At 39.2% G+C, this 24,952-nt stretch overlaps 1 protein-coding gene across 5 annotated transcripts in view; it reads left to right on the forward strand.

Moving 5' to 3' along the window:
• The window catches only part of rbfox3a (RNA binding fox-1 homolog 3a), a 347,427-nt gene that overhangs the window by 234,065 nt on the left and 88,410 nt on the right, over positions 1-24,952 (forward strand). For 2 of the 5 annotated variants that reach the window (XM_079851788.1, XM_079851787.1), the window contains exon 1: positions 4,354-4,733. The exons of 2 other annotated variants lie outside the window; for them this stretch is intronic. In XM_079851788.1, the coding sequence (XP_079707914.1) occupies positions 4,608-4,733 (126 nt within the window). In that variant the 5' untranslated portion in view covers positions 4,354-4,607. Of the gene's footprint in view, positions 1-4,352; positions 4,734-24,952 lie in introns of those variants that run through there. One more of the 5 variants, XM_079851786.1, reaches the window with a different exon arrangement.

Raw genomic sequence — 24,952 nt, forward strand, 5'->3', positions numbered from 1 at the left:
ATGAATGAACAGGCTTCTGTGTTTCCCAGTAGTAATGGGAAGTGTGACTCATTTCTGTGAATCAGTTCTTCTAATCTGTTAAAACGACTGATTCAGCTGTTCTTTTACATCATCGTGTCATTGAGTGAGTCTTCAATTAGGGGTACTTTCCTGTCCTTTAGAATGATTGAAATGTTTTTAAGGATAGATTTTTGTAGCATTAATATAATATTGTCCCCTCGACACTGTAAGAAAATAATCTGTAGAAAAACGCATAATGTCCTGGCTGAAAACCACCAGCGCCTTGTCCATTAAGTTGGCTTCAAGGGGAACACGGTCGAACGCCTTTTCGGTTCTGGAATTTTTTATTTATTTATATGTGTTATTTGTTTGATTATTTACAGCTTCCAATGATGAAATAAAGGAGGTGGTTATGGAGGGTGATTGATTACACATCTAAAACACTTTAGCTGTGTTAAAACCAGACAGCAGTGTTTCATAGTTTGGTCAGATGTTGGCATAAATGTAAGTTGCAATCACCTTAAGACTGAGGAGACAGATTTGACTTTCTTCTTTGCTGTTGTTCCACTTTCCAGAGGATAAGCACCTTAGGGGACAAGGGTAGAAGAATGTCTAATATGGCAGCCTCCTGTCAGGATTCAGACCCTTTGATTCCACATTTCAAACGGCGGCTCTACCAGCCAGGGACGACGCATGTGAAAGTCACTTTCCAATAGACAACTACTGGCTTTTTTGCATGCACTTGTTTTACGTGCGTCCGGAGCTCACTGGGACTTGATAGCTTTTCATGACCGTTTGTGTTTTGAATGCATTAGATGTGCTCTCCCACCTCTCGCTCTCACCCCCCCCCCCCCCCAATCATTCCCCGACGCTGTACGTAGTACTTCTTGCCCCAATGCCCCCCTCTTCACCGCCAACCCCCCTGCCACCCCCAATCCCATCTTCCGTGCTGGGCTTTTTGCATTGTGTCAGTAAACAAGACGTTCTCTATCACGAGGAGACTGAAAAAAAGAGTTCAAACCATCTTTGAAGTTACAGCAGTGCCGCTTTGAAGTTCTCAATGTCACAGGGCATTTAAGTTCTCATGAGTTGAAAAAAAATAAAGTCGAAAAATCTCAGACTTCCCGGTGAACTTCGAAGAGGCATCTTTACAAAGATTATAAATGACATGACAGACATGATAAAACACCTCTGTTCTCATTTGCACAGGAGAACATGAAAATTGCAAGGGTACGGCCAACATATGCCATTGATCGACACATATTTATGCTAAATAATTGATTATGAAGATTTTATCTGAGGAAATACGCCAAATTGCATCTCGGGGGAGGTTTTAATACTCAGGGGTTGCTCTTTTTATAGCTCAGGTGACTTAAAGGAGTTCTTGGTTTGATTTAAATGCCAGCTTTTGGATGTTTCTGATGAAAAGAAATAAAAGCAGAAGCAAATAAGACTATTCTCGACATACAGTAAAAGATGAGCTATGAGAGCATGATAGCACATTACAGATAATTTGGTCTTGGAGGAATTTGATGAGAAATAATTGAATTTCTATTGAAATTGTGTTGCAGACTTAGCACATTTTGAGACATTGCTGAGAATTTTAGCTGTGCAAAAATTAAAAGAATAGTTCTCCCAAAAGTGAAAATTCTGACCACTCACCTTCATGTGGTTCCAAACCTGTTTGACAATTTCTTCTGGGGAACACAAAAGAAGGTATTTCGAAAATTGTCCCAGTGTGTTTTTCTTCTTTTGTCCATACAATGAAAGTCAATGGGGTCCAATGTTGTTGTTGTTATATATACTGTATACAGGATTTGCAGGACCTAATGTTGAATAAATAACAGAATTTAACTTTTTTGAGTAAACTATCCCTTTAAAAAAGTCTAATTTGTGTGTTTTTTCTTTCCTGTGGGTTGTATGGATTCATAAATAAGAGGGAAGCAAACCCAGAACACATGAACCTTCCTGGTTCACATCCACAATCTACTTTCTGTGATTGCAAGTGATTTGTTGTAACTGGTGGAGGGGTGTGTTTTGGGGTAGTCACAGCACCTGAATGGCTTTGAAGTAGCGGTGTGTGGTTTGATTGATACAGTCTGAAATCTTATGTCATTACGCTCATCCTCACTGATGTTTCTGTGCCAACAGGGATCTTACAGTTGCCCCCGCTGATTGAGTGTCTATACAGCTGCAAATGGAGCTTGTAGAAATGGCAATGTGAAAAATCCAAGCTGTAACATATTCAGTTTTTACTTCAGTTTTCTTGAGGATTATCCATGAAGTGTGGATATCATTTGAGCATTGTATTCTATATTTTCATATTTATTTTTTTTAGACATGCTGCATGTAAAGAATCATAATTTCAAACGGTGAGCAACAGTTTAGTTTTTGTTTGTATCTATTGCTGACAGATTCTCTCATTGTATTAGATTGTAATCTCTCCTTTGGTATAGGCTACTTTAGTGCTTAAACATTGTGAGTGTAGACTTGAAATGGACATTTAGTACTAATGAGTGTTTGTGGCTGTCCATTGGTATTATGGTCAGAGTTAGCTTTGGTGAAAATGACTGTCCAGTGAATTCATCTTTATTTCTTTAGCTCACTCAGCTCATTAAAGCTAATGTCTCATCAGTTTCTATTAGCACTGTTAACAGGGTAGTGACAGGACGCTTAGACAAAGAAGCAGAATGAATAGAAGCTGCAAAGATCTGTGTCTGCACCTTAAATGGGCAAAACATTTTAAACTATAAAGGAAAGTTCAGATGCTTTTGCACAATAGTCTGCTCATTTTCACCCATGCTAGGGCTCTCTGTGGTAAAATGACCACATCCACTGCATGCTTATGGTACAAGCGATTTATGTGCTAATAAGACTCATTAGTAAAGGGCTTAATATCTAAGACTTTGCATCAGTGTTAAATTAAGATATGTTTTCACTTTGATCCTCGTTATATATTTTCAATTTTGCTTGCACACCAGGATATAGATACACTTCAAGCACATTTTTATCAGTTCGGGCAGGCATTTTTAATCACTACTTTGGTCAATTTATATCATTTGTAAATCATTTGCTGACTACAATGATTTATCAGCAAATAACTGTCAACCCCCCCCCCCCGATATATCTCAAATGCCTCTTACTTCATTGAAAAAAGTATTTTTGCAAATTATGTCTTAGGTTTTAGGCGGACGTAATTTTAATAAAGATGTGCTAATTGTAATGGTGAAGTTGTCAGTATATTATTAAATAATAAATTCAAATATTTTTATGTCTGAAAATGTTTTACTACTATGACACTATCTACAAAATGTAATATTAGAAATAGAATATTTACTAATTTTATGAACTAATATTAATTAATTAAATCTATGCTCTGTTAAATCATAGTCAGCTATTTAGGCTCAGAAATGTATAGCACTCTGACCGTAATTTACAATTCAATTACTAAGAAAACCATAAAACAGACTTACTGTACAAATCGCAAATTATAACTCTTACTCTTACCTGAGAGATCAGTAAATCAGGATTCAATCAATGTAAAGTCAGAGTTTTTTATGTTAAAATCAAATAAGCTTAAATGTTTTTTTTTCCACTGTTGTACCTCATTCCACACACTATATTTTTTCCTCTGAACAACAAAAAAAGACCCTATTAAAATCGATAAAGGTCCACCAAAGGACGTTGTGGATGGGGTTGTGTTTGGCGACTGTACGGTTCGTTGGTGGGGGTTTGATCCCCCATAATGGGGGCACATCTGGTGTGTCTGCATCCAAAGGGAAATAGATCAACCCCCTAAAGACCCTAAATGAACCCAACCCCATATCCCAGAGCTGTCTCCTTCTCTACAGCCTTTGAACAAGACTCTAGCTTTTGTGGCCATTACCTTCGATCACCTTAAACCATTGAGTAATTGTTTCATTAGAATTGTTACTATCAAACCCCTTGCGTATCCTTAAAACAAAATCTGAATATTCAGGTGTCGTTTTCATGATGATTACAGTGAATAATTAATGAAAGAGAAACAAAAGCAAATCAAATATTTTGCGTATGTGGTCGTCCTCTCTGTTACGCGAGGAAAAAGACGTGCGCCGGTGCTGCGGAGATCGGCAATTAATGTCCGAGATCAGCTGTTGTGATGTCATTATACATTCCCTTCATTTTCTACAGTGGGTCTGTTTGATCTTTGAATACCCCCGGGAACTCCTGCCTCCTCCCTCTCAGCATCTCTCCCTTCCTCCTCCTCCTCCTGCTCTCCCTCGCTCTAGCAGAACCTCCCCTTTTCTTTCTCCGAGGGCTCACATTGGCTTTCCGTATGTGTGTGCGCGCGTGTGTAAGAGTGTAAGTGAAAGTGCGCAGCCGAGCCTTGATGACAGAGGGCCCAGGACCATTCAGACGACTCGCACGCCCGCGTTCAGCCCACCTCCAGAACAGCTGAGAGAAAGAAACAGTCCAGAGAAAGAACAGCAAAAGAGCCAGATAGAATCAAAAAGACTTCTGCACTAAACAAAGAAGAAAAAAGGAGTAGTAGAGGCAGAGTGAAGGTTTCAGAGAGAGAGAGAGAGAGAGGGAGAGGGAGAGATAGAGAGAGAGGATCTCCCAGCTTAATGCGCAAAACGTCCCGCTACCACATGCTGTGCTCAATGGCCAACACAGGCTGTCTTCTGCTCTCCGGCTCAGGGATGCTAACTCACTCTCTCCAGTGTCCCCCTGCGTTCCTCTACCTACCCGAGGTAAGGCAATCCCCATCCCTCCGTCTTGCTCTTCCTTCTTCTTCTTCTTCTTCTTCTTCTTCTTCTTCTTCTTCTTTCTCTTCTTCTTCTGCTACTTGCGGATGACACGTGCTAGCATTGTGTTCACCCCCTCCTCCTCATGTACCTCCTCCCTCAAAGCCCTCGGCAGGGGTCATCCCTTCTCTGTTCTCATCTTTTCATTCATGCTGTGACTTTTTGCAGTGTCAGTTTTGTATACTGTTTTTGTTCCATATACTATACAAACTTTTTTGCGCATGCTTTTTTTTTTCCATTTTCATTTTTTATTGCATAAGTATCTTTTGTTGTTGTTGTTGGTTTCGTAATTAGCAATAGTGTTTTATTATATTTGTTTCTCTCTAGATGTTTTTATAATTTAAACATATTTTCAATGTTTTTAATTTTCACTTTTTTGTACATGTAATATATATATACGTGTGTGTGTGTGTGTGTGTGTGTATATATATATACGTGTGTGTATCTGTGTGTGTGTGTGTTTGTGTGTATATGTATGTTACACACATACACACATTGGAGTAAATCACACATCGCTTCCTCTGTTTCAAGAATTCACTCTTGAAGGTTTTCAAAACGACTGTAATTAAGTTTGACCGTATCAGTTGTATTGACATTCTTATTGTTTGATAAGTGCTCTCTGTTTCAGAAGTTGTGTGAGTCTGTGTCTCTTTTTTTTTTTTTTTTGTTAGCTACTGACTGAACGTGGACAGATGTCACTGAATTACCCGGTAGTCCTTTCTAGTAAATGTGGGTTGGCTGACTTATCTGAAGGTGCTTGGAAATTGGGTGGCACGTTAGGGGCTGCGGTGATTGTTTTTGGCCGTGTGTGTGCTTTACTACGGGTGGTGTGTGCGATGGCAGGCTGCTGCTTTCCTCTAGATGGTGTGTTATTGCTCAGATATAAAGAATGATAAGGCTGTTGAGAGATAACCTGCCTCATGCTGCTACCAAATCGCTCCTCACTCATCACCTTAACAGTCGCTGTCCTGGCAAACACACACACAACACCAGCTGTCCGGGCCTCTGCTGTCCCAACGCCGTTCGCTGTGTGTGTACATGTGTGTCTGTGCATACAAATAAGGCATATTTAAGAATTCATCCTGTAAATGCTTGCGCGTTTGAGCGTCCTCATAATTCCTCATCTGATTTTGAACAGATGTCATCGACAAGATGTCAGGGCTTGTTTTTGTGTACACCCGTAATTGATTAGCTGTGAGAAACGTCTCTCAAATATCTGTCAAATCGGGCTCGTCGCAGTCGAGACGCTAGCAGGGGTTTGTTTTGGTTTCAATATTAGTGTTTTGTTTCAGCGATTTCAGATTATTTTTTTTCGAAGTCGGTTGATGCGAGAGTTTTTAAAAAAAAAAGAATGAAAGAATCAGACTGGGTCTCATCTATCAAATTTAGTATGACTCACTCCCAAATAATACAGACAGATTCAGAAAGAGTTATCACACCCTCAGGGATTCTACAGGATCCCATTCATTATTCCTTTTTTTTTTTTGCTTTTTGCTTTTATTCACCTGCTGAAATGGTAGCCACATACGGCACGTCACATCTTGTAGATTGTGAATTGTAACAAGATTTGTTTCTTCGCTTTTTTGTCTTCGTTCTTTTGTGTCGTATTCCTCACCTGTGCCTCATCTTAGACTGCAGTGTATGTACAAAAAACATAAAGGAAACTGCTGTATGTGCTTCATAAACAATATAATGAAAAGAAAGTGTGTTTTAGAAAAAGTAAACTTACTCATTTTACAGTTATAAACAATGCAATTTTTGGGAGAAAATGTCATTTAATGTGTATGTATGTAAATCTTTAAGCATATAAAAACACTTCATTCTTCTTTCATGTAGATAATTATTTAAGATTTACGTTTTTTTAATTAATTAATATTCAAATTTTTTAAATGCTCGGCACCTCTGTGATAACTCAAACTATTCGTTCTTGATTTCCACATTGTACAGCATGTCTGTGAAGTTCATTTGTGTGTCATGCACCCGTGTGTGTGTTTGTGCTTGTGTGTGTGTGTGCTGGCCGCTGTCTGCATGAACAAGTGCTGGTAAATGCTATTTAGTTGCGTTACTGTTTTCATTGGATTAGGAATTAGCTAGGGATCCAGACAGCTTTTGTTTTCTGTTTAATAGCAAAAGTTTCAGCCATAGCATTACGCAGGTAATTTGTGTTTTTTTTGTTTTTTTTTTAGCAAACGGTGTGTTTTCTAAGTTGTTGCAGAACAAAACAATTGCAGAGGCATAACGTGTTTCTAGTTCAGTAGCTTGTTCTATCTATCTACCTCATTTAAACAACAAACCACTGTCGTTTTATACAGTCTGCCATTGAAAATAAAATAATAATTGTCAGACAGTGATGTCAAGTGAGTGTTTAAAAAAAAAAGGTCCTCACAGATATGAAAAAAAAAAAAAAAATTCTCCATTACATTCTTCACTCTTTTTTTATTTTAGCAAACGTGACCTCTATCTACATTTAATTTAAATTTGGCTGGATAAGATTCCCTCCCTCTCCTTTTATTGCGGCAGAGGCTGGTTCTCAAGTCTTGAGTCAATACGGAGCAGTAAATCTGCTTGTGCAAGCATCTCTCCCTCCCTGGAGGACCGAAAATCTTTACCCATGCTCAGGATAGTTAAACAATTCTCGCTATTGTATGATTTTCTCCTGAGCCATGGAGCTGAATATTAGAAGCTTATTCTCTAGTGAGTTTTTAGTCATTTCTAGCAGCGGTCGAAGTCATTTTGCAAGTGTAACTCCAAAATACACACACGTTACCTACTGTATGGGGGGGGGGGGGGTGCTTGTGTGTATTTCACATGTTGAATTGTCAGCACAAAAGCTGCTCTGCTGCAGGTGGTCTCACGCATGTCTGGAGCTACAGAGGGGAATAAAGTCAGCTTTGAAAACAGCCAGAGTAGAGGTAGATGGAATAACAAGGGTGGAAACATTAAGGAGAGGAAGAGGAAGGTGTGGGAAAATGAAATCCATGAATGAGAGGGGATTGAGAGGGATTTGAATGCCCTGCCACAATGAGATATAATTGGACGGGTGGGCTAGTGCGAGCAGAAAGGAGAGTCAAAGAAATGTAAGGGAGTGGTTGAAGCCGTTTCTTTTTCTGTGCTGCACAGGAGAGATAGTCGGAGCTCATTCCCCACTGAAGACGTCCCGCTGAGTGACATCAAGCCCTGCTAACAATGATCAGATATTTAAAACACACATTCACCGTGTGTGCGTGCAAACTGGACACACTCAAACTCTCGCTATGAGTGTAACCGAGTACACACTCGCTTGTCAATGACCGATGACATAATGGGTTGGAAATGGAAGTGAAACCCCGGGGAATACGGATCAGTTGATGTCCACTGCACTAAAGCAGACGTTAGCTTCAAATAGTCTCGTATTCTTTCTGGTTTGTCCAGAAACAAATTAACGCCATCTAAACGACAGCTGCAATGAGGATGAATCTGTATAGCCGGTTGTATCAATACTGCGTATCAATAGGTAATTGTTTTGCTAACGGTATTGTAGTTAGCCTGTTTCTACTCTTAAACACATTTGATAAGATCAAATTAATGAGCTGGTCATTCAGGTGGAATTGTGCTTAAATAGAAATGCAAGTTTTGTTTTAAGTTCAAGGGATTATTTTATGTCACTTCGTACAAAATTAGTTTTACTGATTAGAATCCTGCTAGAAAGACCTTTTTTTGTGTGTGCATACATGTTTTAAGAAAAAGCGTTTTGACCGGTGAGATTTAAAGCAGGTTATTATAGGAAATAGGTACGTGCTCTGTCAGCATCGTAGCGCAGTGGTGCAACACACACACATTTAAACGTCTGTAAACACACACACACACAACAAGGCGAGTGTTTTCCCCAGAGAAGCATTGATTGCTCTGCATTGATGTAAAGTGAACATAGCATTTTCATATTAATACTAAATGGAAACTCTCTTCATAGGTTTTCTCTGTTATGTGAAGTGCTCTGGATCTCATTAAAATATCGTTTCTATCAGCTCCACTAAATTATTGATTACAATACATGCGATGTTTCCAACATTTGTCTCTGTCTTGTCATCCCTTCAATCTTAAATTGAAGGAATATGTTTTGTATGCATAGAAATGAAGTGTGCATTAGTGGTGAATTTGTTTTTTTTATGTCATTGTTTGGATCATCACATTCAAGTTATGAGGCTAACCAATTCCAGAGATCTACTTTCTGAAGTAAAACCTGCGGATTCCAAAAACACAATGAATTCAGCACTCGAGAGAATTTTGTAGTAATGTTTGCAATAAGTATCTGTGGTCTCTGCTGGTGATTGAATCAGAGGTGTAATTATTTTCTTGGGCTTTTCATTCGAATCGGCACGATCAACAAAAAAGTTTCTTTGTATTTTCACACTGCATTTTTTAGTTCATGCAGCTAATTCACCAAAGTCCTCTCCTTCACTGTGCCCTAGTGTTAATGATGCATTGTATTGTTATTTATTAGGCCACCGCATCGCCATCTATTTAGCCATCCCCATATTTATCTTCCTCCATAATTGGGCGCACAAGAGAAATTAGTCATTTTACTCTAAGCTTGTTTTTTTCTGAGCTGATAATTAACCATTTGAGTTAACGCTTCAGATATCTCCATTTAATTGTTTAATCATGTTAAACATTTTTATAGTTAGTAATGAAATGCCCACAGGTTTAGCTATGAAGTCGCTCAAAACATGCTTCTCAGATTATTAAACTTATTTGTAGTAGTACATATTATATCATTGTTACTAAAATAAAAACTTAAACTCAATGGTTTCTTTTTAAATAACACTTCAATTTGATTATTTGATATGTTCACATTTGTTTTGTAGATTCTATTCAGTTACCTATATATAGATAGTTAGATCATAATCTACAAACCAAATATGATCAGTCACATTTATATAAACAGAATGCGAAGAAACTTTTTTGTTGATTGTGCCGATACAATTGATGATTGCTGTTTTAAAAAATCCACAGGTTATAAATCAGAAGCTGAACTCAGAATTGATTACTAGTCTAATATACAGTATATGAGTTTCAAAACGACACCTAATCAAAACCATCATGTTGCTGTATCTGCTTTGAGTGGAATTAAGAGAGAAACATCAGAGCTGTGGCATGTGTGTGAGCGTGTCTGCATTAGATCTCTGTAACTCTGCAGATGGTGTGATGTTCCCCACATGCCCCAGTGTTCAGAGTGTGCATCGGTATTGATGTTTCTGTGCTTTGCTGCAATGCACGCTGGGCCGCCACTGGCTCTGCACCACGGTTATCCCCAGAGGTGAGAATTATGGAAAGGTTGGGTCCTCCAGGGTCTTCTAGATCCATTGGGTAGGTCTTAATAAATCTCTGAAGACCCTCTGATGCATAGAAGACTTCAGGCTGGAGTGTATAGATAGTTATCTGTGTATCAGTGCAGATGTGGTGCGCAGATCAATTCGTGCACACATACTGTAGGTGTTATTCACCTTTTGTGTGTCACTAAATCCAGTCTCTGTGTAGCTGAGGCTGTTACTGACCGATGCATGTGTCACAAATAATTAATATGTGCGCCATTTAGCGTAAGCGTTCTCATGAAGAGCGACTTACAAAGTGCTTTAGTTTTGTGTGTCTGTCATGTCAGTGCAACTTCTTATAAAAGATAAAAGTGCATCTTTAAAAGCATTTTCCAGTTTTTCATGCATTCATGCAAACTGTATAGGAACGTTGCCTGTGACGAGGGTGAACCACTAAACTTTTCTTCACATGGAGGAGAGGTGAATTCAAGCATTTATAATATTAAATATGTAGCTAAAATTAAATAAAAAATAATAAATAAAGCTATTTTATGGATTAATTTTGTTAAATTAAGAACTGTTACATTACTGAAAGATATTCTAGACAGAAATGTTTATTTCAAATGTATTTCAAAGTTAAATTGTCACATTTTTTCTACATGACATTTGAGCATTGATATACTGCATTTAGAGATACTACATTTTTTAGTTCAGTATTCAAACTCATTCATTCTCCATTTTATGTTTTATTTATGTTCCTTGTAATCACTTACGCAGCTTAGAGATCACTATCCTCACCGAGACGGCCAGTTCTGATCATCCTCCCCCAGATCAACTCGACCGAGCGACTTTTTGAGGCGAACCAACTGCAGTCTCCTCTGTGTTGCGCCTCCAAGACGAGCTAATTAGCAGTGTTTCATTTCCTTAGCAGACACGCAAAAGTACATCAGCTCCATTGCGAGCAAGAGTAGAATAGCTGGATAAATTGGATGCCATTTATTCTTCTTTGCACGCTGCTCATGGCCAGGACTTCTTAGCTCTGGTTCACCTGAAGTATATCTCTCACATCATGAAGTTGGAACTGAATTTATAATGCTGCCCCTTCATCTCCTTTGCTATATCTTTGCTGTACTGGTTCAAAACTTTCACTTTTCTCTCAGCCATACCTAGTTTGTTGAGCGAGATTCTTTTTATTGGGTGTACGGACCCTTTGGCATCCGTGGAGTCTTTGATACATATGAGAAGAATACTTAAAAGTTTGTTTGCTTACTTGTTTTTCTGCTTTCTAAAGTTTTGTTACGCACATTCTTGAAGGAATATACTGGGTTCAATTGGCAGCATTTGTGAAATAATGTTGACAAACAAGGTTATGGTGAGGCATTTACAAATGGAAGCAAATAGGTCCAATTTTTAAGGATTTAAAAGCATAAAGCTTATAATTTTATAAAAGCACTCATACTACTGTTAAAAAACTACTGTTTGGGGTCAGTAAGATTTTTCTAAAGAAATCCCTTATGCTCACTAAGGATGCATACTGTATATTGAATCAAAACTAAAGTAAAAACAGAAATACTGTGAAATATTATTGCAATTTAAAGTAACTATTTTAATTCATTTTAAAATGCAATTTATTTCTGTGGTGGCAAAGCCGAATTTTCAGCATCATTACTTCAGCCACATGATCCTTCAGTAATCATTCTAAAATGCTGATTTGGTGCTCAAACAACATTTCTTACTATTATCAATGTTGAAAACCGTTTTAGCTTTTTTGTGTGTGTGTGTGGAAATGTTGATACCTTTTTCAGGATTATTTAATGAATACAAAAGTTCAAAATAGCAGCATTTGAAATCAGAATTCAGAATTAACATAATAAATGTGTTTTCTCTTACTTGTGATCATGCTTGATGAATAAAAGTATTAATATCATTCAAAAAGAAAAATCGTACAGACCCCAAACGTTTGAAAGTTAGCGTGCATTAATTCTTCTGTTAAAACTTGTGTATTATATGAGCTGTAAAGTTGTTTTCATCCCTTATGGGGTCGTAAAATTATGTTAATGTGTTGTTATTATCTTGTGGTTGTACTATTGAAAGTAGCTTGTTGAGTTTTTAACGTTAAACAGATTGGCCCCATTCACTTCCATTGTAAGTGCTTCACTAAAGAAAAGGAGGATTAATTGGTGGTAGTCAACATTATGCCACAAGTGCTGTCGGTTGAGCTTACCTCGCACTGAATCCGGAGTATACCTTTAAACAAACATGTCGACAGTAATGCATCGCAGCTGCATATGTGATATTTGAATATAAATGCCCACTTTAGCGTGCTATAGCGAACATATGACACTTCCTTCGGCTCTTTTTTCCCCTCTCCGCCACCTCCCTATCCCTAACCATGTCTATCTGTCTCTTCTCAGTCTCTGCTGTAGTCAAGACCGGCTTTATCTGTGTGTTTAGACAGGCAAGGAAAGAATTACACTGACAGTGCTTAGGAAATGATAGGCTGGTACTGAGATATTTGTGCCCCATAAATTCTCCACTGCTCAGCATAATTTACGACAGAAGCTGCGTGCGCGTGTCTGTGTGTGTGTGTACGAGAAGTTCGTGTCCCACTGTATCTGTCTCCATCTGCTTAGCCACTTTTGCTCCGCCGTAAATTAAGGGCCTATAGACAGCTCCCCTCAAGTCTCCGCTCACATAAAAATGAGACGCTAGTCATCTCTCTCCCCCTGCTCTCGCTCTCCTTCTCGCTATCTCTAATTGAAAGAGAGCTATGTAAAGGTGAGGCGAGGATCGACATAGGTGCGCAGCCCTGATAGCACAGGTGCCACGTTATCTAAAGGCCATTAAAGCAGGGGTTAGCGTTTTAAAGGTTAGCGTGAAAACGTGTTTTTAATTAGCGTGCCTCACTTCGTACATGTAGTGTCTGCAGGAGGTCCTCCGACGCTGGGATCGTAGACGGTACGACGAGGTCTTCAACCTGACATTCAGAAGGTTATGGTAGTTAGATGGTACTAGTGATGTGGATCCCCTCTGTAATTACCTTAGCGTTCTCCGCGCACATCAGTCAGCTGTCAAACGCGACAATATTCCGACACCGATGGCTTCGAAATTGTACCTTAGCGACGGACATTTGTTGTTGACATTTAAAGTTCAGTAGCCTTTAACCTCAGTCGGGTGATGAGTTTTTCATATTCCTAGACCTAATTGCTGACAGTTTCATATGTTTACAACACGTTTGTTAGCTAGCCTGTACTCTTGTGGTCTGTAAATGAATGAGTTCATTTCCAGTGTTCTGAAGGCTAATACAGTGTTGTTAGCGCTGACGCTCACCTGCTGAACAATTAGCGCTACATAAACCCTGCAGCCATTTTCAGTCCAATACTAAAGCAAAGCTCAGTAACACGGCTAGTGAATTATGTATAGCTTAGTCAAGCATAGTTTAATACAGGGCTGTCTGTTAATCAATTCTTCTCTAATTGCAATTTTCATTTCGTTCAGGTCTCTACCTGCTGTTAGGCACAGTAGTATTAACCTACAGGGCCAGCTAGCAGAAATTATTTAGATTTTTGTTCGACTTCTTTTTATGTGTGCTGGTATTAGTGTAATTCTGCTGAATGCATTATCTGCATGCTGTTCTACACCCACACAGCAAAAGTGAGTCGGTCCCTGTGGCCCCGCATGCACAATAATGACATTATCATGCTTGCAATAAATAATCCAACATATGCCTCTGATTAACAGAGCCTTTCATTGCGTACCATAGAGAAAGAAAGAAAGCGGAAAATTTAATGAAATGTGCGCTGACATATCGCCTCCTTTGTGACTGCTGCAAATTGATTGTTGAAACTCCATTTTGTATACATGTCATAGAAAACTTTGCCCAGAATGCATTGCAGCACCTAGCCATTACGTTCAAAACTAATCACCCTCTTTTTTTTTCTTTTGATACTCTCGACATACTGTAGAAATCTTTGCTGTCAGTGTGTGTATTTTTTTTTTCTCACAAGGCGGTAGATCAGTTTCATGTTGCTCCATTTTGAAAATCTTGATTAAATGTTCTTTTTTCTCTCTTTGCCCATTTTTTTTCCCTGAGGATGGAGGAGCTGGAAGGGAGGGATCTAGATTTGGCACCTTTCAATTCGCTTCTAATCAACAGCTCGGTTCCTCTCACATACGGAAGCTCTTAATTACTGCTAATTGTGGCCATTACCATGGGAAAATTAAATAATAAAAGCAAGACAAATATTGATGTTAATTGATGGAGCTGCTCGCTGATAGCACAGCTTTTCGAAACGGTTTCAATAAGTTTGAATTAACCCCATTTGCATACATTAATTGGGATAATTATAAATTAAGATGATTGCTGTTGAAGTTGATCACTAGTTTTGTGAGTGTGAGTGAGATGTGGTGTAATGGAAACAGGCCGGGCAGAGGGATGTTTTGGATGCTAGCTGCTCCGCGTGTTCTGTCATAAGTAATTACTCTAATCGCTCGAGCCGTTCACACTGAACTTGAGGGAACCAGTGCCTTCAATCTCGCATATGAGACCAAGTAGAGGCTTTTCTGATGCCATTTGTATCCTTGCAAATTATGGAGTGACAGAACAGCAGACGGTTTTATGAATGTGAAAATATTTACGTGTTCCTATTAAAAAAAAAAACAATTAACCTAAAAATGTGGTTTGTGGTAGCAATTGAGCTGGTTTTATTCAAGTCATAAATATTTAATATGACTAAATCAACTTGAAAGGTCAGATCAGGCTGAAATGCTGTAACTCCTTAAATATGAACAGTTTTGCTTTCTACAGTATATTTAAATAAATGAGAGAAAAAATGGTTCATGTACCAGTAGATATTGTCATTGTAATTTTGTTTTTTAATTAGAAGGTGTAAAAATATCTTTAACTTAAAAATGGAATAACAATTGTGAGGAAAAATGTGACAAATATGCAACAAACTTTGCATAGATGTACAGAATTGTTTAGACACTTCCTAATATGGGTTCATTTCATTTTGGAACATGTTGGTTTTGTATCATGATGTGTAATTTTGGATCCATAAATGTGAGCTGTAAGTGTGTTATAGTTTTTTCCAGGACTGTAGTTAATATTTATTTGTATTGTTATTTCTTTAAATTCTAGCTTATCGTATTTAGATAGATAGACAGACAGACGGACGGACGGACGGACGGACGGACGGACGGACGGACAGAGAGAGAGATAGATAGATAGATAGATAGATAGATAGACAGACAGACAGACAGACAGACAGACAGACAGACAGACAGACAGATAGATAGATAGATAGATAGATAGATAGATAGATAGATAGATAGATAGATAGATAGATAGATAGATAGATAGATAGAAAATTACAATTATGTTATTATTACTGTAGTTAATATTTATTTAGTCATTTCCTTAAGTTCTAGCTAATTATCATATCTGTAATTTGTAATTGGATTGTAATTGCAACTTTATTTAGTGACAAAATTATATTTACACTCAAACATATACTTTTAATGACCACTGCTTGTGAATCTTCTCGATCCAGAACTGAGTTTATTAATGATGATGAAATTTGTTTGCGGTTGTAAATGACCGCTTTAGTGAATCAGCGTCCTCTTTTGGCACCTTTCGACATTCATGCACTCTGTGTTCACCATTCGTCAGAAAAAAACAATGAAATCAAGCAGAGCAGGAAATATTGAGAAATCTTGTTCTTCAGTCTCGAGTCCCATGAGATGGTTATTGAGGTGGCTGTAATTTGATAAGATGAATAAAGTCTGTGGGCTCAAGGCGACTCAGCACTTTCCCCGGCACTTTTCCGACCTCACTCCTACCTTTACAGAACTTCTGACGGAGGAAAAAAAAATCCCTGACATTGGCAGCAGCGGGAGCCCACCTATCGATTAGGTCATATCTGGGATAGATGATGGATTGGAGGTAATTTTAGGGGCATAAAGGGGGTATCTGGCAGGTTGCAGCCCTCACAGACCAGTCAGGTAGAACAAATGCAGGTAGACGGTGGTCAGCCTCATCATAGCGGGCCGTGCGCTAGCCTGTGGCGTTCCTGTAGAGGGCGGAGGGGAGAGATGATGTGATTTGCCTAGATCCACCTCCAGATCCATCTGTGCTCCGGGGTTGCACCACTTCCCAACATCCCTCAGGATCTTTCCAGACATTGCTCGACATGGCTTCGCTTCGGCGCCAGTATTTATTCTCCTTCTTTTTTCCTATTCTTTCTCTCTCTCTCTCTCCCTCCGTTGTGGCTGTTTCTTTGTTAGGTGTTCTTCCAATTTAATTACGAAGGCTTTGAAGTTCCCATGAATAATGGCAAAGTGCACCCTTCCAGAGCCTTCAGCTTTTTATTCAGATCAAAGATAGCTTTTACATCAGCCAGAACTCCTCCCCCCAGCTGAGAACAGTCACAGGGTTTTCAGACACCAGGTGCCAAGGCTCGTCTTTTTGCCTGCTCCCCCGTCAAACACGGGTGATGGAGGCTCCCCTGGATGGGTATTGAACTGTTGTTGCAAGATGTCAAAAGCTCATTCCAAGGCTGGCACTAAAACCTGCATGCAACATCAGACCCTCTTTGTAACTTTAACCTTTCATCTACGGGGCAGATGGCAACAAATAACCGGAGCATTTTGTGAACGGAAAAAGAATAGCTTCTGTTTTATTTATTTGCGCTGCGCCACACTGCACTCCTCCACAAACACAGAGCATTTTGTTTGCTGGTCATTTACCAAAAAAAAAAAAAAAAATATATATACAGTGGTCCTATATTTTTTATTATTATGTATATATATTCAAGTTAATTACATAATATATTTTTTATTATTTTAACTTCATACCTCCACTTCTTAGTTAAAAGTTATTGCAAAGCTATCTTTATTGTTTGCAAATGTTTTGATGATATTTTTAAATGATATTTTGCATTGAATGTGATGAAATTGATACATTTTAAGAGTCCAAATGCGTTTTTGGGCTGCTGTATAAATCCACTTTATGTATTGATCCATAGCGTCATCTGAATGAACTTTAAACTTTTATCACAAAAACCTGAAATAACATGTTTTTCTAATTAAAGAATGTGACATTAAATTTGAAAAATGTATCCGGTATTGCATTTCCGTCACACCAACTCACCGAATTTGACATTTATGTTCTCATTAACTTGTCAACTTCTGTCAAGTAATTGGCATATGAAGGCCGGCAAACATATTCAGCGCCCTACGAATACTAAAAGTAGAAGCAGGAAGTTCAGAATATCTCCTTCCTTTATTACATGCAGTGACAAGCTGATTGTGTCAGCCACAGGTCAACAGACAGCAGAGAGAGAGAGAGAGAGAGAGAGAGAGAGAGAGAGAGAGAGAGAGAGAGAGAACTGATGTCCCCTGTGCATCAAGCAAGTGTTTTTAGACAAGTATAGCAGATGCTAAACAAACATACAGTCACACATTGACAGACTGGAGGAGGCATGCTGATGCACAGGGCATGCCGCCCCACTTTGCTTTTCCCATTCCTCTAAGTGGCTTGTCAATTACACTGGGTAAACAGAGGCAGAGTTAGGGAGTAAATCCACAGAAGACAAATATAAAATCGGATCCCTGGAAGATTAAAGGCCACTGAGCCGTGCGAACAAATATTTCAATAAGACAACAGCGTTGAGGTTGGGGCATTAGTTTATATGAATGTGTTTGTGTGAAGTGTCTTTACAGTTGCATTCACAGTCCTGATGCAAGTGTGTTGTATGAAGTAAGACATCGTCATGGCAGAACTGACAAAAAAAAAGAAAAAAAAATTATTAATGTGCACTATTGTTGTTAGAATCCTTAATATGTATCTTAAATGGTCAGAGCCTGAAAAATAGATTCATATGAGGTTCACAGTATGGAAGTGGAAAGTTTCACTTTATGGGTAACGTAGGAGACATTGTGCTTATTTCAGGGGGGAACTCAAAAAACTTGCCTCAGTATCTCTTTGTAAACATTAGAAAATCACAGAAAAAATATTGTATTAATTTATTTTTATATATATTTATTTATTATTTTGTTGCAATTTTGGTTACTTTTGTAACTTGCAAATGAATGTTACATTTTTTGAGTGCCTAAAAAATGAAACCAATAAACTAGAAGTTATAATGCTTGCAAGCTTTCCGATAACCCCATGATACAGCTCTGGTGCTGTAATGTTCTCCCCTAGCATTGCCTGACTCGACCATGTCATTCCATTAATTCCAAGCCATTAATGAAGAAAAAAAAAAGGAAATTGAAAAAGAAACTGTGGCTATCAATCCCTGGTGTTGTTGGCAGGTATATAATGAAGTATTTGAGTCCAATTGAATTTGAACTAATTACACTACCCTCCAGATATTACTTCATCTGTACCAGTGGAATTAATGTAACGCTGCGTGTGGGAGACGCACCCCAACTCACCTCAGCGTCACACTCCATCACACACTGCACACTCTGAGATAAACATATTCTTATACGCTAAAACCCATGTAAGTACTCACACACACAGAGTACAGCGCTGCGGCATAGTCACATTCAGAGACAGCCACGGTTTGCTAAGCACCGCAGAAGCCCCCGGCTGGCCAGTCCTCCTTAATTACACATGCAGCACTTTAGAGAGAATGAAAATCCATTAATTCACTTCCATCGAAAATATTAGGTCATTTTCATCCCCCGTCACTTTGTAGTGCAGTGCAAGCGTCATACAGGGTTTTTCATTTTGATGTCTTCTGATACTGTACTACAGATAGCTTGCACTTTGGGCCTCAGAGCTCGCCAAGATTTGGAAAAAAACGACTGAGATTTCCTGACATGAGATTTGATGTTTTTTTAGGGCTTTGTTTATAGTTATATTTAGGGATGTCCTGAACATGTTTTTTTGTGCCCCTGATTCCGAGTCATTTAATATTGAGCATGCTTACATTAGTGCACATTGGTGCACACTTCAAGTACTTCAAGTTATTCATATCAATCCAGTGTATAGAGGGATGCACAGACATTGTTAACAGACTGTGTAGTCTCAATGAAAATGGGACTACTGGTATAAAATATTATATTTTATATGTACAATAAGCAGAATAATTGCAACTAAAAAGAAGAAAAAGTAGATTTAAGGTTAGAAAGCATAAAGCTTGCAGCAGCAAGTCACAACCATAGCAATGCAGTATGGCAACAACGCCAGACAGTCTGATGACAGATACAAATAAACAGTGAATAAATGAATAAATAAATTTCACTGTAATTTTATTTCATTTCAGTGGTGATCCAAATATGAAATTGTGATGTATCCAGTTGTATTGAATTGTGACATGTATGGTGATGTGCATCTTATTGTGAGGTAGTGCCAAGTCGTTTCGACCTGAAATTGCAGTTTTTTTGCTTGATGTAAAAGCACTAAAAGTCAAGATTAGGGATTCACTCTTCTACAGTTCTCAATGGTATGATATAAATTTGTCCTGAGTTGCGTAAGTGAATTAAAGTTAAAGTGAATAATTTTGCATCTTTCCATAAATCGTTACATAGCCACAGGGGTAAACAGCTGCCTTTATCTCCTGCATTGATAAATGCAGTTTGTGACAAAAGTGCAATGTGAAGAGACCTGCAGGTTGAGTACAGTGAAATCGAAACAAACAGCAAAGGGCTTAAAAGTTTAGTAGGCAATTTAAAAAAAAAAACGCTGTTGAAAAGGTGTCCGAGCACCAAAACACACTTGTAGCCAATCAGCAGTAAGGGGCGTATACACTCTTGATGGGGGAGGAGAGAGCTCAGTGCACATGACAGACATTAGAAGAACGACTATAGAAAGAGAGAGATGGCAGAGAAAATACAAAAGAGGAAAAGGCCAGAGGAATATAACTTTAAAAGAAGGGTTACGATCAGGCGAGAGATAGGACCCACGTTAATATCGGAGAGTTTTATAGCGCTGGAGCGACCTTAAAAGACCTGAAAACTCATGCCGAGGTTGCTTTATTTCTTCTCGATACATGAATAACGTTGGTTTAGCTGTTTCACAGAGCTAAGATATGCTTTTGCTTGAGTATGTCATATTTATAATATATTAGTTACTTGGACTACCGGGCTATCTTTGTGCATCAACATAGGGGTATGTTTGTTTTGGAGATTTCAAATATCAACAGCGTTTACCAGAAATTGCTTACTGCACCTTTAAGATATTACTCCTTATGTACCATTTTCTGCAAGGCCATTTATTCTCTGAATACTTTTTCATTCTGTGCCTGTATGTTTCTCGGCTCACCCTTTCTTTAAATGTGTGTAAAACAGGCCATTTCTCATTAGAAACGGCCTCATCAAAGCGCCTGCCTGGCCTTATACTGCTCAATATTCATCAGTCCAGAAATTCATTTTCCTCTAAAAATCACGTAGCTGTTCCTCTCTCCCTCTCTCTCCCCTAGCATTGAATATGCAGGCTTCCTGATGAGGTTGCGTAATGATTATTTAATGCTGGCATAATTGCTTAAGGGGCTTCTTGTGCTCCTGTACTTACTGGCATGATACATCAGCATCATTACCGGACCGATTGGCCTCCGATCACACGCCTGTGATCATCATGATCTGTGTGCTTCAACAGGGGTCCACTCACATACTATGACACACAGCGAGCATCATCCTCTAAACTGGACTGACGGGTGAGAAAAGAACTGATTTGTGTATGCAGATGAATGAATCATGAATATGACCATGGGATATGCACTTTCAAGTGTGTCCACTGGATTTCTTAAAGCATGTGGAGTTGGAGAGTTACCAGTTGTTAGAAATGGTCTCCACCCATCAGGACCTCTGTTTACACTGAGAAGGAACATCACATCCCTTCGTAGTCTTTAAAGTTCTGTCTGTTCTTATAAGTGTAGTTGGGCTTCATGTTGGTTTGACCGAAATCCTGCTGCAAATTCAAATTCAACTCTGATCTTAATGGATTCTAACATCTGTAATGTTCAAAATAGTTCAAATTACCTTGTAGTGCTGTGCTAAAATAAACACTCAGAACACCTTAGCTACCAAATAACAACACCCTGGCAACCATCCACAGACAGCCTAGCATTGTATGGGAAAGCACCACTAACATTTACTTCACCCCAACCTAGTTTTATTATTATTATTATTACATGAATGAAATGTTCACAAGGAAAACTGTTTTCCATGTGCTTTGTACGTGCATACCCAAACAACAAGAGCTTCCCGTTGTGCACAGATCTCTTTGTACAGTCTTTTGGTTGGAGATACTTCTGTCGGTTAAGAAGGGGGAAATTATTGGCATAGAGGGCACGTTTGCAGTTGTAGCACGTCATGTCAAGTCAAATTGCCATTTGATGTCAGACTGTGTGTTTGTGTGTGTGTGTGTGTGTGTGTGTGTGTGTGTGTGTGTGTGTGTGTGTGTGTGTGTGTGTGTGTGTGTGTGTGTGTGTGTGTGTGTTTCACATGTTTACATGTACTGAGCTAATGTCTTTGCACTTTGGGAACTTCTGTTTTTTTGAATATGCTTAAGACATGGTGTTGATTTATTTTATATGTACAGTGGGGTCTAAAAGTCTGAGACCATTACTGAACATGCTTTTTTTTTGCATTTTTCACAACTTAATAAAATTTTTTTTTACTGTATTAATTATATGATCAACACAACAATCTGAGTGAAAGGTTGAATAAAAAAAAATACATGAATTTCATAACATTTAATGACAGCTGCACTCGAACTGCATAAATGCCACACGTTTGTGTGAAACCTGATTATCATATTCTCCAGCAGAATTTGAGAAGTTTAAATGGGGGAAACCTGATCTCAGACCTTTGGATCCAATGTCTGTTTGCATATGTTTGTGTCAGTAGGTTTTGTGTCGAGTTCTAGACTGATTCATATGATTTCCTGCATCCCCGTGGCACGTGCGTTTCTCTCCCCATCAGTTCAATTGTCAGTACCACCACAATAACATTGACCAGAAGCGACCCGCTGCCACTCTCCCTCTTCGCACCTCTTTATCTCCATCTTTCTTTCTCTCTCTCCAGTAATCTGTCTTCACTTTTGTTCCTCCCACCCTGTTCCTTGTAATCTCTCGTCTTTTAAAGCCTCATAGCTGGCTTCCTCTCTCTCCCTCTGTCTTTCTTTCTGTCCCTCTCTAGTGCCAGTTCTTCTCCTTTTTTTCCCTTTACAAGGATCAATTTAGCCCAACATGATCCTCGGTGTGCACAGCTAATTCCGCGGAGCTCACGCAGTTCTGCATTGTGTCATAATCTGTGTGAAATTGATTTATGGCCCCTTTTCCACCCTCTAAACAGCTGCTGAGTGATGCCTCCTGTCATAATCATTCCATCATGCAGCCCCTTCTCGTCTTTTTCAACCACTCCTCTCCGGCGGTCTGCCGCCGCACAGATTATGTTTGATGAGATTTCCTCTCACGTTTATAACATGATATCTGAGAGAAGCCGAGTTTCTTCTTGTGCCCCTCGGTCTCTCTACCCATGCTCGCTTGTTCAGTCGCTCACTATCTCTGGTTTTTGTGGCTTCAAACATGCCTGCATTATTAATGGAAGTTTTACTAATTCATCTGAATGGAGGAGAGAGGGGAAGTGAGAGAGACTGTTGGTTGAGGACCGCCACTCTCTCAAACGTTTGGTGGTGGTATAGAGCGAGCTGTACCAAGTCTACAGAGCTGAAGTCTTGAGAGCCCGCCTAACTTCATCAATTATGGAAGCGGGCGACATTTTTCAGCTGGTTTTTGTGGCTTATTGGTGTGGAATATAATGTGCTTTTCCCTAGTGTTGTCCAGGTGAACAGATGAACACAGACAGACTGGGGATATAAATGCCACTGCGTGAAATCCAGAACTGCCCAAGTATTCCAATGTCGTGCCCCCTGCATTTCACTTTTTTCTTTAGATTTTAGAAATATATATAAATTATAACTTTTTTAATGTATTATATACATATATATATTTAATTGGCTTATAGATTTTTATTATTTTATTATTTTGTCATTTAATGTATATATTATAAATGATCAATTATTTAAAAATATGTAAATTATAACTAACTTTGTATATACTGTATATACATTTAAGAACAATGAAAAGAAAAAAATATGTAAAATGATCATGTATATTGATTTTCATTTAATCATAATAATTTATTAAACAAATGTTATATTAAAATTCTATATTTATAAAAAATATTTTTCATTTCAATAATAATTTATGTACAGTAATTTTATGTGAACATTTAAAAAGTGATTAAAATGCTGTATATTCTTATGAAAAGGGCTATAATCTAAAACGAAATATTGCCATAAAAACAAGCTTTCTGATCAGGCTTTACAAACAACTACACTTTAGGGTGGAAAAGGCTTGAAATTCATACGGGAGCAGTAGGATTTAGCACGACACCAGCAGAAATAACAGGAGGAGGTGGGGCTTTGGATCCAGATGTGGTTATAGTCAGACAGATTAAATATAGACAGGCAGAGTTGGAGAAAGAGGGCCTGGTCAAGGCAGCTCTCCTCCTCTCCTCTCTTTTCTCCTCAGAAGAGCTGAGAGAGTAGAGTGTGGCCCCTGAGGCAGAACTCCCAGCATCCAAATCGGACAGGCGGTGCTGAATGTGCAGGAGCTGTCAGGTGCTATGGCTTGTAACATGAGTTAGTGCTGCTATCAGAAGCACTGTGTGAGTGTATAAGAGAGAGAGAGAGATAGGGAAGGCAAGGCAGGGACTGAGACTGCTGCTAGGACCCATAGCCACGCTCCACCAAAGCCCAGCTCATACATTACTAATGCTTCGAGCAATACATGTCTCATTCATAATAGATAACCCCACATGCACCTGCAACGTATATCATACACACTATAAAGAGGTCAGCTATTCACTGGCTCTGGCTATGGGCCACGGACCGTGGAGGTTTGGGGGGCCCATCTGTAAATTAGCCATCAGCTTCACCTCAGTGTGCGTGACAGTCCACAACACACTGGCCATGCTTGGGCGGATCAGCACTCGACCCGTGGCCCGACACGTTACGCCTCTCCCCGCCCCAGGAAAATGAGCACCTCACCCACCCCCCGTCCAACCAATCACCTCCAGCCCTCTCGGTTCATGTCTCACAGCCCCTTGCGCTAGCAGACAATTTACGGTAATTGAGAGAAGGCGAAGCTCGCCTCATATGGCGCGGAGGAAAATTGCCTGTGCAAGGCTGTAAATTAGCTAAGCAAAGGGGATTCAGGAATTACGTCCGCTCTGCAGGAAATGAGCGTTTATCAGGATGAAAAAATCACCGGTGCTGGACGGTAAGCAGGGTTCGGGCTGGCCAGCTGGGCGGTGAGGGTGAGGGTGAGGGACAGGGGGGGGGTCTGCAGACTGGACAGGTCCATTGACACAGGGTTAATACTGCGGTGAATAGGCCCAGTAATGGAGCTTGGCTGACGGGGAGCAGTTTCCGGGGAACAGATGCCTCCCCCCATTCCATTTTACACCAAATCCCCCTCTTTTTTATCGTCTTTTCTAAACAGATCCAAATCAATTAGGCACTGAAGCTAACAAAAGGAATTTATTGGCCATCTCACCGTTATATATATGGCAGATCTGAGTGTTTATGTATCCGTCTGGATCAGAAGGATCCATTCAAGTGTATTCATTCTGCATTTAAACAAGCCACAAACCAAACAAGCTCTTTTTAAGATGAAATAATACCTTGTGTAATTGATCTGAATCCCATGGCAGTTCCACAAAGCGTACTGCACTGTCAGAAGATATAACATTGAACCGAGACGTATTTGTATTAGGTTGCATATTTGCATGCGTGTCGGCACGCGCATATCTGCATATATGTCTAAGCCCGCATTTGCGCTGCACCGCACCTCGCAG

The sequence above is a fragment of the Squalius cephalus genome (assembly GCF_949319135.1).
Source record: "Squalius cephalus genome assembly, chromosome: 19".
NCBI classification, from domain to species: domain Eukaryota; kingdom Metazoa; phylum Chordata; class Actinopteri; order Cypriniformes; family Leuciscidae; genus Squalius; species Squalius cephalus.